Here is a 16,727-nt window from a genome sequence, read left to right on the forward strand (position 1 = left end):
GAGCAAGTGAACCCGTCAGCCCCACCAACGCCTGAGTCGGCGAGCGTGAGCGTGAGAACCTGTCAGCCCCTCCACCGCCTGAGCCGGCAAGTGTGAGCAAGAGAACCCGTCAGCCCCTCCACCGCCGGTATGCAGGAGATCAGGGGCTTGATCCCGACTCTGACGCCTGCTGCTGTATATTTGGAACTTGCGTGCCTTTCTCCCGATGGTCGCGTGGATTTTTTCTCCGGGTTGTCTGGTTTTTCCCTCCACATTTAAAAACGTGCATTGAGATTGTTCATATTATTTTGCTGCTATAAATGTCCACACGATAAGACACTTTGTTGAGCTATCATTTGTGGCCAGGTCGCTTCTGAAAAATAAGTTAATTCCTCAGTGGGCTTTGCTTGCTAGGAAGGGGATGGTTTAGTTGTTGTATTTGTTTGTGTGATTTGTTGACCTTTCTTGTATTTTGCACTCCTATTGTGTTTTTTGTTCTGTTTGATGTCGTAACATTCTTACCCCGTGCCCCTGCTGGACATCTTTTGAACAATAACTTAATAGCTCATGGGATTCCTTCTACAGGTGTAAATAAATATTCCGTTTCTGTTTGTCGTCGGAGGATCTCCGCCACCCGTCCCCCGGCCCCAAAGGGATGAAAGCGCCGCCAACGGGGTCACGGCGGTGTTGTCGTCGCGCCAATCCATCGATGGCGACCCTCCGGTTCCAGAAGTCCTCAAGTCGGAATGTGGCGGCGGTCACCTGAACTCGGCTTATTCAACGGTTTGCGTCGTGAGCTCACAGGAACAACCCATCAGACTGAAGTGACGTATATAACGTATACAAGTTTTACGTGTTCAAACGTTATTATCATTCATATTCTTTGGGCCTTTTGGTAAAGTCGTGTGGATCGGTTCAAAGAAAATAACAAAAAATAACTAAATAAACTACGACGTTTCGATCGCAACACAAGCGGTCACCTTCTTTCCTGATGACGACCGCAGTCACAAAGCTTTAAGTCAAGATTTATTATAATTTATCTGGGCCAATGGTCAAACATTGAGTCCATTACTAGTCATATGCAATCGTGAATATCACAGCGAGCAGAGTGGCTGCATTCTAATAACCCGAGAGAAAAAAAGTATTCGGTGCAATTGGGTTGTTAACCGGTAACCGTTCTCAGAATCCGTTAACCGGTTTCCGAAAGTCAAAACCGGTGGGATGTTGGCGACCGAACGTGCCAGTTGTCACGCGCCAATAACTGCACGCCCGCGCAATTGCCGGCGGCAGAGCCTCCAATTGAGGGAGCTCTATGGGGTATTTGACCGACTCTTTTGCGCTGACAAAGGTGGACTCCGTCCACGAGGAGGGCGGAAGGGTGGGAACGGTCAGAGCACCACTGCTCATTCTCACCTGAGCGACCGTCCAGCTCACAGCCACCGGCTCCTTCTTCACGTGGGGTCCCGTGGCAGAGTCCGAGTGTGGTTCCTTCTTCACGTGGGGTCCCGTGGCAGAGTGCGAGTGTGGCTCCTTCTTCACGTGGGGTCCCGTGGCAGAGTCTGAGTGTGGCTCCTTCTTCACGTGGGGCCCCGTGGCAGAGTCTGAGTGTGGCTCCTTCTTCACGTGGGGTCCCGTGGCAGAGTCCGAGTGTGGCTCCTTTTTCACGTGGGGCCCCGTGGCAGAGTGCGAGTGTGGCTCCCTGTTCGTGCTGGTGTGAGGGTCTGGTTTGATCGCCAGAGCCTGGGGGTGAGGGAGGGGGGGAATGATATTGAGTCAGGTTACGGCCATATGACCAAGTTCAATGTCGGAACAGGAGAGACATCCACGGTGAGCGAGTGAGTGAGTTGTGAGCGAGTGTGTTACTGAGTGAGCGAGCGAGTGGCGAGTGTTTTAGTGTGAGTGAGCGAGTGTGTTACTGAGTGAGCGAGCGAGTGGTGAACGAGTGTTAGAGTGAGCGAGCGAGTGGTGAGTGACTGCGTTAGTGTGAGTGAGCGAGTGTGTTACTGAGTGAGCGAGTGTGTTACTGAGTGAGCGAGTGAGTAGCGAGCGAGTGTTTTAGTGTGAGTGAGCGAGTGTGTTACTGAGTGAGTGAGCAAGTGGTGAGCGAGTGCATTACCGAGTGAGTGAGCGAGCGAGTCGTGAGCCAGTGTGTTACTGAGTGAGCGAGCGAGTGGTGAGCGACTGCGTTAGTGTGAGTGAGCGAGCGAGCGGCGCTCCCCCCACCTTCCCTCACCTGCCCTGCCACCCCGATGGCGATCCCAGCGAGAGCCCCCCTCCCAGGAGACCACGGTGGCTCCTCCTTCACTGCCACGGGCTTCCTTGGCGAAAGGGTCTCAGGCTTCTCTCGGGCCTTCGTTGCCTTTGGGACCTTGGGGGCCTTGGGTTCCTTGGGGGCCTTAGGGACTCTGGGAGCCCTGGGGGCCTTGGGTTCCTTGGGGGCCTTAGGGACTCTGGGAGCCCTGGGGGCCTTAGGGACTCTGGGAGCCCTGGGGGCCTTGGGTTCCTTGGGGGCCTTAGGGACTCTGGGAGCCCTGGGGGCCGCTGGTCTTTTGGCCCTCTTGGCAGGGGTCTCGGTGTCGTCGCTCCCCGAGTCAGCGTGGAGCCGCCTCTTGGCGCCGCCGGGCTTCTTGGGCCTGCTGGGAGCAACAACGGTCAGGGGCACGAGAGGGCGGAGGGCGATGCTGAACGGGGAGTTGTAGAAGCTAAACTGCAACTCGGCATGGAACCCATGTGCCCATACGTGTGTGTGTGTGGATGTGTGTGTGTGTCTTTGTGTCTGTACATGTGTCCTCTATGGGGAGTGGCGGTGTGGCGGTAGCGCGCTACGAACCTGGTGACCCGAGTTCGATTCCCGCTCACAGCCAACACCAGTGACAATTATTTGAGCCGGTCCTGGGCCTACCCTAGGTCGACTCAGCCTCAAATGAGTACCTGGTACGGTGTGCAAACATACCCACCCCCTTGTGTGCCGTGCCGGCCTGCATAGGTGCTTGCTAACAGCACTTACCCCAACAGCCTGTTAAGGCTAAATATGTGCAGTGACATGGAATTGATCACTACATAGCATAGCGCTGTTTGCTGGCAGAGAAAGAGATCTGCAGTTGCAGCAGCCCTGTCTGACAGCAGGTCACGTGATAAACCAGAGAGAGAGAGATGTCGGGGAAAGGTCACAGAAGGGGCCCATCGGGCAGCCCCGGGAACCCGCTAGTAGGTTCTAGAAGGGGGGCGTGGCCGGGGCGGAGCGATGCCACACTGGGCAGATAAAAGGGGACCCCGAGCGAAGGCTCGGGGCTGTTGCCTGGAGTGGGATCCCATCGTGCTGCTGGAATCTTCGCCGCCGGCTTCATCTGCTCGTTACCGTCAGTCAGGCAGTCTGCCAGCTGTCCTGACTGGGGGCTGTAGTTACTCTGTGTGGACTGTGAAGGCTGTTAATAAATAGAGTACCTCCTACTCTTAGTGTCTCTGTGTCAGTCACTACAAATGTGTAGTGACATTATTGGTGTCACTATGGCGCTTGGCGCCAGCTACAGTCGCAGCAGTGAAAACTTACGTCGGGAGTCACCAGAGGTTGATATAGAAGCTGGATATCGGGGGCATGGTTCTGGTGAGGGTTTAAGGAGATCAAGTGAGGATGTGATACTCCGTCTGAACCCGAGAGAGCAGATGACCAAGACAGGGTAGCAAGGGGGCCGAAGGGACTCGAGGGATACGTGACGTGGAGCCGAGAGCCTTCTAGCAAGATCCAGAAGGGGGCGTAGCCGAGGGCGGAGCGAGGCCACGCTCGGGGAGGACAAAGGGGAAGCCCTGAGAGTGATCGGGGCTCGTCTGTGGCATCAACCCTGGGTGATACGTCTCTTCGGTCGTTGGTCTTCGCTCGGCATCGTGGGTCAGGCAGCGTATATGCTGGCTGACCCATTCATGTAGTTAACCCGCTGCTCACATAGTTAATCGTGCAGCTATCACCTAGCAGTAGAACCAGTGTAGGTTTAGTAAGTTACACTGTTGGGGAGTTGTAATAAACGTGTTGCCTCCAAGTTCAAGTGTGTGTCTCTATGATCAGCACTACACGTGACCATACATGTGTGTGTGGATATAAGTGTATGTGTCTGTGGGTGTGTACGTGTGTGTCCGACAACACAACCTCCTACATCCTCGGGGGTGCTGAACGGTAACGCTGTGATGAGCAGTGCCATGGGGGGGGAAGGCCAATTCAATTGGCCATTCCCCTCTTGGCATTTGTAGCAATCACAGTGGCCAAAAGGGGGCTCTGGATGGGTGCGAGGAGCTGGTAACCTCTCTACCTTCAACCTAACTACCACGAAACTACGTGGAAAAAATCTAACTAAGCAAGTACCGGAGGCCCCGGGGAGACGGGCGTCTATGACATCTCCTGGCCAAACCCCACTTGGCGGAGTGAGGAGACCGAATCTTACCCTCGAGGCTCCTCCAGAAACAGCAAAAAGCCATTGTGAGTGGCCACGTGGAATGTTTGAACGCTCACTGCGGAGGAGAGGCTGCCACTCCTCTGTCGGGAGCTGGACCTGTACTGCCTGGATCTCTGCGGTTTTCAGGAGGTCCGGTGGACCGGCTTTGGCTCCTGCCACCATGAGGGGTGGACAGTCCTCTACTCGGGGCAAGAGACTGCCAAACAACAGGAAGTGTCTCTTCTGAACAAAAGAATGAAGGAGGCGTGGGAGCATGGCGGTGAGGTGAGGGAAGCTGTAAACCCCATGCTACTATGGGCTCGCCTTCCCATCAACCAGAGGCGAGGAGTGGTGGTGGTTAGTTATGCCCCCACCGAAGACGAACATCCGTGGAGGGATGCAGGCAAAGCCGATGAGTCAGATGCCTTCTATGACCTCCTGTCACAGGTGCTTTCTAAAGTTGCCCCACGGGATAGAGTCATCTTGTTGGGTGACTTTAATGTCCGAGTGGGTCATGATGCTGGTACCTGGGCTGGAGTAATTGGAAGGCATAGGCCAGATCAGCTCAATAACAACGGCAGGAGTCTGCTAGATGTTTGTGCAGCCCATGGGCTTGTAATTACCAACACGCCGGATCCAAGCAAGAAAATGTGTTCCACTATATATTGATGGCAGAGTGGATGCGGGCCCATGTCCTTGACACCAGGACCTACCGCAGCTTTCGCTCGGAGGTTCGGAGATCCGTGCGGCGCTGCAAGGATATGTGATGGTCGCGGGTTGCTGAGGAGATGGAGTCTGCTTCAGTACCCCGCGATTCCAAATCACTCTTTAACTCTATCAAAAAAGTTACTTTCAGCCCCACACCTATCACCATCATTATAGGAAAGAACGGTGATCCAATCTCCAACCCCCAGGAACAGGTTTGCAGATTTGCTGAGCATTTCTCTGATCTCTTGGGGAAGGTTAAATCCCTCAACCTGGAAAACATCATGGGGCAAAGTGGGGATGACCCTGCTGAGGCCTCAAATATTGGAAGAAGTTGTCACCCCCTGCAAGTGGCTGGCTGAGGTGCCATCTGTTGAGGAAGTGCAGAAGGCAATCTGGAATCTTAGACCAGGAAAAGCGTGGGGCACAGATGATCTCCCAAGCAAAATGCTGAGGGAGGGTGGCGTTTGTGCACAGACTGCCCTATATGACATCGTAATAACAGTCTAGACCACTGGGTGGGTTCCGCAGGATTGGAATGATGCCCTGGTGATCCCCCCTCTTTAAGAAGGGGGACCGCACAGACTGTAACAACTACAGTGGCATCTGCTTCCTCATTGTGTTGGGAAAGGTCCTAGCAAGGATTATTCAACATCGCCTTGCTAGGCACGCTGAGGAGAGGCTTGCAGAGCCCCAATGTGGTTTCAGGCCAAGGCAGAGCTGCACGGATGCCATATTTTATGTCCATCTGCTACAACAGAGGTGTAGCGAATTCTAACAGGACCTACGTCTCTGCTTTATTGACCTGGTCAAGGCCTATGATACAATCAGTGGGCCTGGGCTCTGGGGTTGTTCTTTGTGCTTTCGAAGTCCCTGACTCTCCGCTCACAATCATTAAGGACCTTCATGATGGTGGGCCGGCCCCTGGAAAAACTACGTGGACCACCAAGGCATCCTTCCAATCGACGCAGGGCAGGCAGCCCAATCGCGGCACCAGCTGGAAAGACAAAGGTAACTTGCAACAACGGGATCGTGGCCGCGACACCGTATCTGTGACCCCGTGGCGCAGTGTCTGCAACCAGTCGCTGAAAAGCGTAAAAAAACTATTTTAATTTTGAATTTTATCGTTGTGGAGAGGGTGGATAAGTTTTCGTACTTGGGGCAGAGCGTTTATGACCAGCTCTAGTTTAGCAGTCGAGGTCTCACTCCGAATCGAGTCGAGCGGCATTATTGTAACGCTGATGTCGATGTTTCCTGACCCTGTGGCTCAATACAAAAGCTCTGTGTCTTCTCACCCACGGTAATGCCTTCCCTTTTCTAAGCTTGCAAAACGTGAGACCCTCTAAAGGAACGATCTAAGTATTGTTTATTTTACCACGTAAGGCCCCACTGAGCTGGGCAGCTCTTTATTCAGAAGTGACCTGGCCATCGCAAAGAGACAGCTCGAAACAAAGTGAGGCTTATCGTCGCGTGGACATTTATAGTGACCAAATGCTCTAAGTAGAGGCCGAAAATCGGTTTCGGCGCCGAAAGTTGGCAAATGGCCTCTTTCGGCATAGTTTCGGTTTCGGCCGAAAGTCAATATTTAACTTTCGGTCTAGTTTCGGTTTCAGCCGAAACTGTCGGTCATTCGTCAACCGAAGATCTATTTTTAGAATATAACGCTAGTGCTCCGTCTATTGCCTATCGGCCGGTTAGTCGGCGCTAGGTAATCTTATGCGATAGGCTGTAAACACACACACACAAACATACACACATACACACATACACACACGTCAGCAGCAGCAGCAGCTTAGGAGCGAGGTTACAGCTGCAGCCATGGTCTGCTAATGTAGATACGACCGGTCGACAGACGACAGCCCGTCTGGCTGAATGCGGAAAAAACTGTTGTTTCTTAACTACAACATTCGTTTGTTTAGATATAATTACTAAGTAAGTAACACCTAAAGATTTAATATTTAGCAACTCTTACTGCAGGCTCTGAATTATCAGTTCTAGATTCATTTTTAATTAAAGTAGCATTGCATCATGACATTTCATTATTCTTGTGTTCGGTAACTTCGGTTATATTCCTTTCTGTTTCGGTCTCGGTCGAAAGTGTCGTTAGGGGCCGTCCATAAATGACATCACGCGATTTTGGACGATTTCCCCCCCCCCCCTCGTCACACGGCGTCACAAAAAGTCAAACCCCCCCCTCAAATATGACGTCACAAAGCTCTGCCCCTCCCCCCCCCCCCAAAAAGAAAACATGCTTCAAATCGCTTTAAACTATTGTCATTCTAGTGCGTATTTTATGTGCCGCTGCACTCTGATGTTGTAGGAGAAAACATTTATTAAAAAGTCTATTTAATTAAGTAGAACGTGTTGTCCATATTTATTTAAAGTTGCGCATTTTGATGTGACGTCACATATCTCAAACCCCCCCCCTCGTCACAAATGCCTGACCCCCCCCCTCCCCCCAGGTGCGTGACGTCATTTATGGACGGCCCCTTAAACTTTCGGCTTTGGTTTTGGCCGAAACCAAAAAATCAGTTTCGGTCGGCCTCTAGCTCTAAGCACATGGTGATGTTGATTCTAATTGTGGAGGGAAAAAGCGGAGGACCCGGAGAAAAATCCACACGACCACAGGGAGAGAGAGAGAGACAACTTAAAATATGCATCAGGGGTCAGGGTCGCGATCGAAGCCATGACCGCTTGTGTATCGGGTGCAGTAGTTAACATCTCCCAGCCACCGTGTCACCAAAACGATGGCGTTCACAGTTCCCCGGATCGTTCCCACATCCTCACGTGTCATTGTCGCTTGGCGTCCATTCCTCGTGGTCCGACATCGACTCTTGATCGTCTTGATCGTCATCCTCGTCGTGGAGGATGATCGCTGCCTTCCTGTTTGGCCGCAGTCGCTCCATCAACGCCACCAGCAACGTCTGCTCGGGGGAGACGCCTGAAACACACGACACACCACAATCCTCATCAGCACTGCCAACATCCTCATTATCATCATTATCATCATCATCATCACCGCCACCATCCTCATTATCATCATCACCACCATCATCACCACCACCAACGTTATTATCATCACTGCCAACATCCTCATACTCATTATCACCATCGCCACCATCCTCATTATCATAATTACCATCACCACCATTATTATGATTATCATCATCAGCGCTGGTAACACACGTGCCTCATAGAAGGAAGATCCTGGGTTCAACTTCAGACTCGGGTGCCTCTCTCTGGCGAGATGTTAACTACCTCACCTGGTATACAGGAGGTGGGTTGGTTCGATCCCGACTCTGATGATGCCTACTGTATATTTGGAGTCTGTGTCTCTCTCTCTCCCCGTGTTTTTTTTTTAATCTGGGTCCTCCAGTTATTCCCTCCACAATTAGAATCAACATCACGCGTTGAGAATATTTTGGTCGCTATAAACTTCCACGCGATGATGTTGATAGCCACTTTATTGAGCTATAATTTGTGATGGCCAGGTAGGTCACATCTGAAAAAAGAGCTACACAGCTCTCAGCAAGGCCTTACACCTGATAAATAGAACAGAGTTTAGCACAATAACCCCACCAATAATAGATATCCATTGTAATTGATTTGAATCCATACTCGGTTCTTGCGGTAAAGTCACGTAGGTATCAAATAGAATAAATCACGACGTTTTGGGTACAAAACAAGCGTCCTTCATCAGGTGGGAAAGCATGGTCCTGCTGCTGAGCCAGCAGACCGAAACGTCGTGATTTATTTTCTAGCTACTACGTGACTTTACCGAAAGAACCAAAGAATATGGATTCCTGCAGTCAGGAAAGCTTCAAATCAAGATTGTCCGAACACATTAACCCCCCCCCCACCCCCCATTCGGGTCTTGGCACCTGATTGGCTCACTATTGACGACATCACATGTATCCCCCCCGTCTGTTTAAGACCAAACCAGGAGGAGGATTTCTCTACAACTCCTGGCTGTGGCCTGATGATGCTACTGCTCGTTGCTGTTGTTGTTTAAAATACCAGTGAAAAGTCACGGTACTCGAACTGTAAATGTTATAGTGGGTTTACTCTCCAACACACAACCAGTTTAGTGCTGAACTTTTAAAGAATTGGCACCTTTTGTTTAACATGACAAACCCTTACTGATTGGCTGTGTCGGGTGGTAGTGGGTTTAAAGACGCATGAATATCATCATTAGACCTCCTTTGCCAGTACCAAAATGTAATAGGGTTTTTCCCCTTTTTTCTGGCAACAAAACTGAAACCTTTTTACAAGGATTCATGTCTGCATTAACCACAATATATTATCATAGTATGTTTTTTTGTTTGCATTTTGACTGCAGGTATTGTGGTTAATGCAGACATGAATCCTTGTAAAAAGGTTTCAGTTTTGTTGCCAGAAAAAGGGGAAAAACCCTATTATGACACATGAATATTTACGCAATTTAACTGAACAGAAAAAAGACCTCTATAATGGGAAAAATAGTTACGATAGCTAGTTAAGATAGATGTTCTCACCTGTTCTACATGGGCTTTCTCTAGGAGCTCCGCTAGCTAAAATAAAAGCCACAACTATATAACAGCCATTGACCAAACCACATACCTAATGCTCAAAAGTTCCCTCCAAAACCCCACAATTGGGGTCAGAGAGCCACAGCAGAGACGTCGCCCACACCCCACCACCACCACCACCGCCGTGATACCTCGGCAGGGCCCTGCTGGAAGACATCAGTGGGGATGTATCAGTCATCATTGCATTCACAGCAGCCACGCTGTACACAGCAGTACACAGTAGCTACGCGTACACAGTAGTACACAGTAGCTATGTATACACAGCAGTACACAGTAGCTATGTGTACAAAGCAGTACACAGTAGCTACGTGTACACAGCAGTACATAGTAGCTACGTGTACACAGTAGTACATAGTAGCTACGTGTACACAGTAGAACATAGTAGCTACGTGTACACAGTAGAACATAGTGGCTACTGTGTACACAGCAGTAAACAGTAGCTACGTGTACATAGCAGTACACAGCAGTACATAGTAGCTACGTGTACACAGCAGTACACAGTAGCTGTGTACACAGCAGTACACAGTAGCTACGTGTACACAGCAGCACACAGCAATACACAGTAGCTACGTGTACACAACAGTACACAGTAGCTACGTGTACACAGCAGTAGACAGTAGCTACGTGTACACAGCAGTACAAGTAGCAACGTGTACACAGCAGTACACAGTAACTACGTGTACACAGCAGTACACAGTAGCTACGTGTACACAGCAGTACAAGTAGCTACGTGTACACAGTACAAAGTAACTACGTGTACACAGCAGTACATAGTCGCTACATGTACACAGCAGTACACAGTAGCTACGTGTACACAGCAGTACACAGTAGCTACATGTACACAGCAGTACAAGTAGCTACATGTACACAGTAGTACACGGTAGCTACGTGTACACAGTAGAACATAGTAGCTACGTGTACACAGTAGAACATAGTGGCTACTGTGTACACAGCAGTACACAGTAGCTACGTGTACATAGCAGTACACAGCAGTACATAGTAGCTACGTGTACACAGCAGTACACAGTAGCTATGTGTACACAGCAGTACATAGTAGCTACGTGTACACAGGAGTACACAGCAATACACAGTAGCTACGTATACACAACAGTACACAGTAGCTACGTGTACACAGCAGTACACAGTAGCTATGTGTACACAGCAGTACACAGTAACTACGTGTACACACCAGTACACAGCAGCTACGTGTACACAGTAGTACACGTAGCTACGTGTACACAGCAGTACAAGTAGCTACGTGTACACAGTACAAAGTAACTACGTGAACACAGCAGTACATAGTAGCTATGTGTACACAGCAGTACAAGTAGCTACGTGTACACAGTACACAGTAACTACGTGTACACAGCAGTACAAAGCAGTACACAGTAGCTACGTGTACACAGCAGTACATAGTAGCTACTGTGAGGGAAAAAAGTATTTGATCCCCTGCTGCTTTTGTACGTTTGCCCACTGACAAAGAAATGATCAGTCTATAATTTTAATGGTAGGTTTATTTGAACAGTGAGAGACAGAATAACAACAAAAATCCAGAAAAACGCATGTCAGAAATGTTAGAAATTTATTTGCATTTTAATGAGGGAAATAAGTATTTGACCCCCTCTCAATCAGAAAGATTTCTGGCTCCCAGGTGTCTTTTATACAGGTAACGAGCTACGTGTACAAAGCAGTACACAACAGTACACAACAGTACACAGTAGCTACACAGCAGTACACAGTAGCTACGTGTACACAACAGTACACAGCAGTACACAGTAGCTACGTGTACACAACAGTAGGTACACAGTAGCTACGTGTACACAACAGTACACAACAGTAGGTACACAGTAGCTACACAACAGTACACAACAGTACACAGTAGGTACATAGCAGTACACAGTACCTACTGTGTACACAGTACCTACTGTGTACACAGTACCTACTGTGTACACAGTACTGTGTACACAGTACCTACTGTGTACACAGTACCTACTGTGTACACAGTACCTACTGTGTACACAGTACCTACTGTGTACACAGTACACTACTGTGTACTGTGTACCTACTGTGTACACTACTGTGTACTGTGTACCTACTGTGTACACAGTACCTACTGTGTACACAGTACCTACTGTGTACACAGTACCTACTGTGTACACAGTACCTACTGTGTACACAGTAGGTACACAGTACACAGTAGTGTACACAGTAGGTACACAGTACACAGTAGTGTACACAGTAGGTACACAGTACACAGTAGGTACTGTGTACACAGTAGGTACACAGTAGTGCACACAGTAGGTACTGTGTACACAGTAGGTACACAGTACACAGTAGTGTACACAGTAGGTACTGTGTACACAGTAGGTACACAGTACACAGTAGGTACACAGTACACAGTAGTGTACATAGTAGGTACTGTGTACAGTAGGTACTGTGTACACAGTAGGTACAGTGTACACAGTAGGTACACAGCAGTAGGTACTGTGTACACAGCAGTAGGTACTGTGTACACAGCAGTAGGTACTGTGTACACAGCAGTAGGTACTGTGTACACAGTAGGTAGTGTGTACACAGTAGGTACACAGTACACAGTAGGTACTGTGTACACAGTAGGTACACAGCAGTAAGTACTGTGTACACAGCAGTAGGTACTGTGTACACAGCAGTACACAGTACACAGTAGTGTACACAGTAGGTACTGTGTACACTGCAGTAGGTACTGTGTACACAGCAGTACACAGTACACAGTAGTGTACACAGTAGGTACTGTGTACACAGTAGGTACACAGTAGTGTACACAGCAGTAGGTACTGTGTACACAGCAGTAGGTACTGTGTACACAGCAGGTACACAGTAGTGTACACAGCAGTAGGTACTGTGTACACAGCAGTAGGTACTGTGTACACAGCAGTAGGTACTGTGTACACAGTAGGTACACAGTACACAGTAGTGTACACAGCAGTAGGTACACAGTACACAGCAGTAGGTACACAGTAGGTACACAGCAGTAGGTACTGTGTACACAGTAGGTACACAGTACACAGCAGTAGGTACTGTGTACACAGTAGTGTACACAGTACACAGCAGTAGGTACTGTGTACACAGTAGGTACACAGTAAGTACACAGCAGTAGTCACGCAGTCGACAGTCGCCATCAGCCACGCTCCATTCACTGCTGGGCGATCTCCCTGCCGATGGACAACGCCTCGTGGACTGTGGACATCGCAGGAGGCCTTCATCCAGCAGTGTTTCAAGTTTCATTTACTAGGTATAGCCCTGTGAGCCATGCGGCTCTTTAGTCGGGTGCAACCACAACAAACACAATTTGAACATAGAACATCTTAAAGCGACAACGCGTAACAGAAACATCCTGGAACCAGCAAATATTCCACACACACAAAAAAACTTACTAAAACGCTGTGTGCAAAAATCACAATGTGGTGCAAGCCAACAATAACAACTATAAGACAATTTAGATTAACCATATGTTTTTGAATCACCAAAATAAAGCAATAAAAAACAGTGTAACAACAGTAATCATAGGAACTGTGCGAGTGAGCCAGCACACGATGAGTGAACCTGTGTATGATGAGTGAATGGGTCAGTGGTTGTGCGAGTGTATGATGTGTGAGTGAGTGAGCGCATGATGAGCGAGTCAGTGCATGATGTGTGAGTGAGTCAGTCGACTCAGCCTCAAATGAGTACCTGGTGCGGTGTGTAAACATTGCCACTAGGGAGACAAAGGCGGTCGGGCGTGGTGCTGGCCACCCACCCCCTCGTGTACCGTTCCGGCCTTCATAGGTGCTACTCGCTAACAGCACTTGCCCCAACAGTCTGTTAAGGCTATACGGGGGATCTTTGTCTTTGTTGTATGAGAAAGTCAGTGTCGGCTCCCTCTGCTCGCGCGTCGACCCTCCCCCCCCCCTCCGGCTCCCTCGCCCCCCCCGCTCCATTGCCCCCCCCCCAGCTCCGTCGCCCCCCCCCGGCTCCGTCGCCCCCCCCCCGGCTCCGTCGCCCCCCCCCCGGCCCCCCCCCGGCCCCCCCACAAACGGCCCCGCCAGCCACTGCCGGGAGCGCACGCGCGCCTCAGGCGGCCATCTTGGATCGGTGTCCCCTGGTGGAAGTTGTCCCCGACCCTTGCTGCTAATCAACTGGCTCGAGCCCCTACTTGAAGAGCTGCCTACAGCGTGGCCGCGGCGGCAGGGGGCGGCTGCTTGGTCACGAACGACGATCGGAGACTTGAGGACTTCTTGTGGTGTCTTTATTCCGGAGTAGAACAGCGGATTAACCATAGCCGATGATGGATCACGACGACGACAACAACAATAACATCAGAAACATTGAAACTTGGCGCGGGTTCTAGGAGGCGGTGCGGCCTAGTGGCTCGGCCGGGGCGAGGCGCGTCCCGGCCCCGCAGAGGAAGGTCCCCTCGGGGTCCCCCTTCCCCCCCTCGGGGTCCCCCTTCCCCCCCTCGGGGTCCCCCTTCCCCCCCTCGGGGCCCCCCTTCCCCCCCTCGGGGCCCCCCTTCTCGCGCTCACCCACCTGCACTTGTCTGAGAGAGCCCCGCGAGGAGGAGCCCGGGAATAAAAAACAGTCGCCGCGTCTCGGGCTCCGTTCAAATTCCCACGTTGACAATCCCCGAGCGCGGATAAACTCACCCCGCCCACTCGCCCGCCCACTCGGGCCACGCGCCCGCCCACTCGGCCCACGCGCCCGCCCACGCGCCCGCCCACTCGGCCCACGCGCCCGCCCACTCGGCCCACGCGCCCGCCCACTCGGCCCACGCGCCCGCCCACTCGGCCCACGCGCCCGCCCACTCGGCCCACGCGCCCGCCCACTCGCTCACTCACCCACCCACGCACGCACCCACCTACTCACTCACTTACCCACTCATCCACCCACTCACCCACCCACTCACCCAGTGACTCACCCACTCATCCACTCACCCACCCACTCACCCAGCCACCTACCCATTCACTCACTCACCCACGCACCCACCCACTCACTTAACTACTCACCCACCGACCTATTCATTCACTCACCAACTCACCCACCCGCCCACGCACCCCCCCCACTCGGCCCACGCACCCACCCACTCACTCACCCACTCACTCATCCACTCACTTACCCACTCCATCACGTGACCACTCACCCATCGACCCACTCATCCACTCACCCACCCACTCACTCACCCACTCACTCACTTACCCACTCTTCCAATTACTCACTCACCCACCCACTCCCGCAGGCGAGGCTGTGTTGGCTGGGACATGTAGCCCACATGCCCAGCCACCGCATGCCCAAGCAGCTTCTGTTTGGCCGCATCGAGGGGACTAAATTGGCATGATGTGGGCTACAGAAGAGATGGACTGATTCGGTACAGGCGGATGTGGAATTGAGTGGAGTTGCCGATGATCGGTACCAGCAGTGGTGTCAAGATCGGCCTCTATGGAGGAGGAGGCTCGTGAAGGACGCTGCTGGGCAGTTTATAGGCAGTCGCCCTCCAGCAGCAACAGGGGCAAGAGGAGCGACACCCACAACAACGAGCGGAGCGCTGGGCGGGTAAAACACAGGAGAGTTGGCACAGTAGGGGTACAGCTTGTGCATCTTGCCAGTCGCCTCAGTCGGTCAACGCCATGGCATTTTCTGAGTCTGTCCCGTGACCTACCAGCAGCGAGCCTTCGACGTTTCACGTGGTCTCAAAGTACACCTAGCCTGGCACAAGGGCCATGGTGACGTCACCGCCACTTCGTCCACCCTGGTGCCGTGTAAACATCGCCACTCGGGAGACAAATACGGGCGGGTGTGCGTGATGTTGCCCCCCCCCCTCCTCCTTGTGTGCCGTGCCGGCTTGAACCACAACTGCTACTCGCTACTAACAGCACTGTCTTTCTGCTCACAATCATTAAGGGCCTTCATGATTCTGGAGCAGGCCCGGGCAAAGTTGCGTGGCCGGGTGTCGGAGCCATGCCCTGTTCACTTCAGGGTGTGACAAGGATGTCCTCTGGCCTCTACACTGTTGAGCATCGTCTTTGACCACCTAGTTCGAAAATATTTCCATTCTCATACTCTTTGGTTTTTTCGGTAAAGTCACGTAGGTAGAAAAAAATAATAGATCACGACGTTTCGATCGCAACACAAGCAACCGTCATCAGGTGGGAAACAAGCAGCAGGAGGACTGCTGACGTAGCTTTCCATTGAAGTATACCGATTGAATTCCAATCTGGTACAGATGTAGTGGGTTCTACGGAGGCACACACTTGAACTTGGAGGCAACACGTTTATTTTCAAACCCCAAAAGGGTAACTACATAAACGTAACAACGGGTTCTCCATTTAGGTGATAACTACACGGTTAACTAGACCACTATGGGGTAACTACATAACCGGGTCAGTCAGTAACACACTGCCTGACCCACGATGCCGAGCGTAGAGACCGAAGACTGAGGATCGAAGAGACTGACGTTGTTCCATTCCAACAGACAGCCGCGATTGCTCTCGGGACTTCCTTTTTATGCTCACGAGCGTGGCCTCGCTCCGCCCTCGGCCACGCCCCATTCTGGATATTACCAGAAGGTTCTCAACCAAGCATCACGTGTCTCTCAAGCCACCCTTTGGGCCCCCTCGCTACTCTGTCCCGGTCACGTGCCCTCTCGGGTTCACCCAGACTGTCAAGGCCTTACTTGCCCTCTCTCTAACCGTCACCAGAACCATGCCCCCTAGGGCCCGCTTCTATGCCATACCTACTCTGGTGCCAGAGAGAGGCTCAAAACGCACAGTTCCACCCTTGTGACAGTAGCTGGCGCTAGACGCCATAGTGACTCCATTAACGAGACAACACAGATATAATGGGAAGATGATCGATGCCTGGGTGCGGTAAAGGGATGGCTCCCTATGGGTCCACCATGTTATGTATGCGGAGGAGCTTGTGATTCATTTTAACAGGTAGGATTTTGCGACTAATATTATCCAGCCAATTATTAAGGTTTGTCACAAACAAAACATGCCAATTAGTTACTCGCACATGGGTGTGTTGGAAAGTAAATCCA

At 51.2% G+C, this 16,727-nt stretch overlaps 1 protein-coding gene across 1 annotated transcript in view; it reads right to left on the reverse strand.

Annotated features, from left to right (window-relative positions):
- Positions 1-14,341, reverse strand: part of SRBD1 (S1 RNA binding domain 1) — a 66,820-nt gene extending 52,479 nt beyond the window's left edge. The window contains exons 1-5 of the mRNA XM_076051893.1: positions 14,222-14,341; positions 9,708-9,822; positions 7,896-8,049; positions 2,213-2,615; positions 1,393-1,719 (exon numbers count right to left, since the gene is read on the reverse strand). Of these exons, the coding sequence (XP_075908008.1) occupies positions 1,393-1,719; positions 2,213-2,615; positions 7,896-8,014 (849 nt within the window). The 5' untranslated portion in view covers positions 8,015-8,049; positions 9,708-9,822; positions 14,222-14,341. The remainder of the gene's footprint in view (positions 1-1,392; positions 1,720-2,212; positions 2,616-7,895; positions 8,050-9,707; positions 9,823-14,221) is intronic.
- Between the last annotated feature and the right edge of the window lie 2,386 nt (positions 14,342-16,727).

The sequence above is a fragment of the Petromyzon marinus genome, chromosome 53 (genome assembly GCF_048934315.1).
Source record: "Petromyzon marinus isolate PM22_M1 ecotype Great Lakes invasive population chromosome 53, UKy_Petmar_22M1.pri1.0, whole genome shotgun sequence".
NCBI classification, from domain to species: domain Eukaryota; kingdom Metazoa; phylum Chordata; class Hyperoartia; order Petromyzontiformes; family Petromyzontidae; genus Petromyzon; species Petromyzon marinus.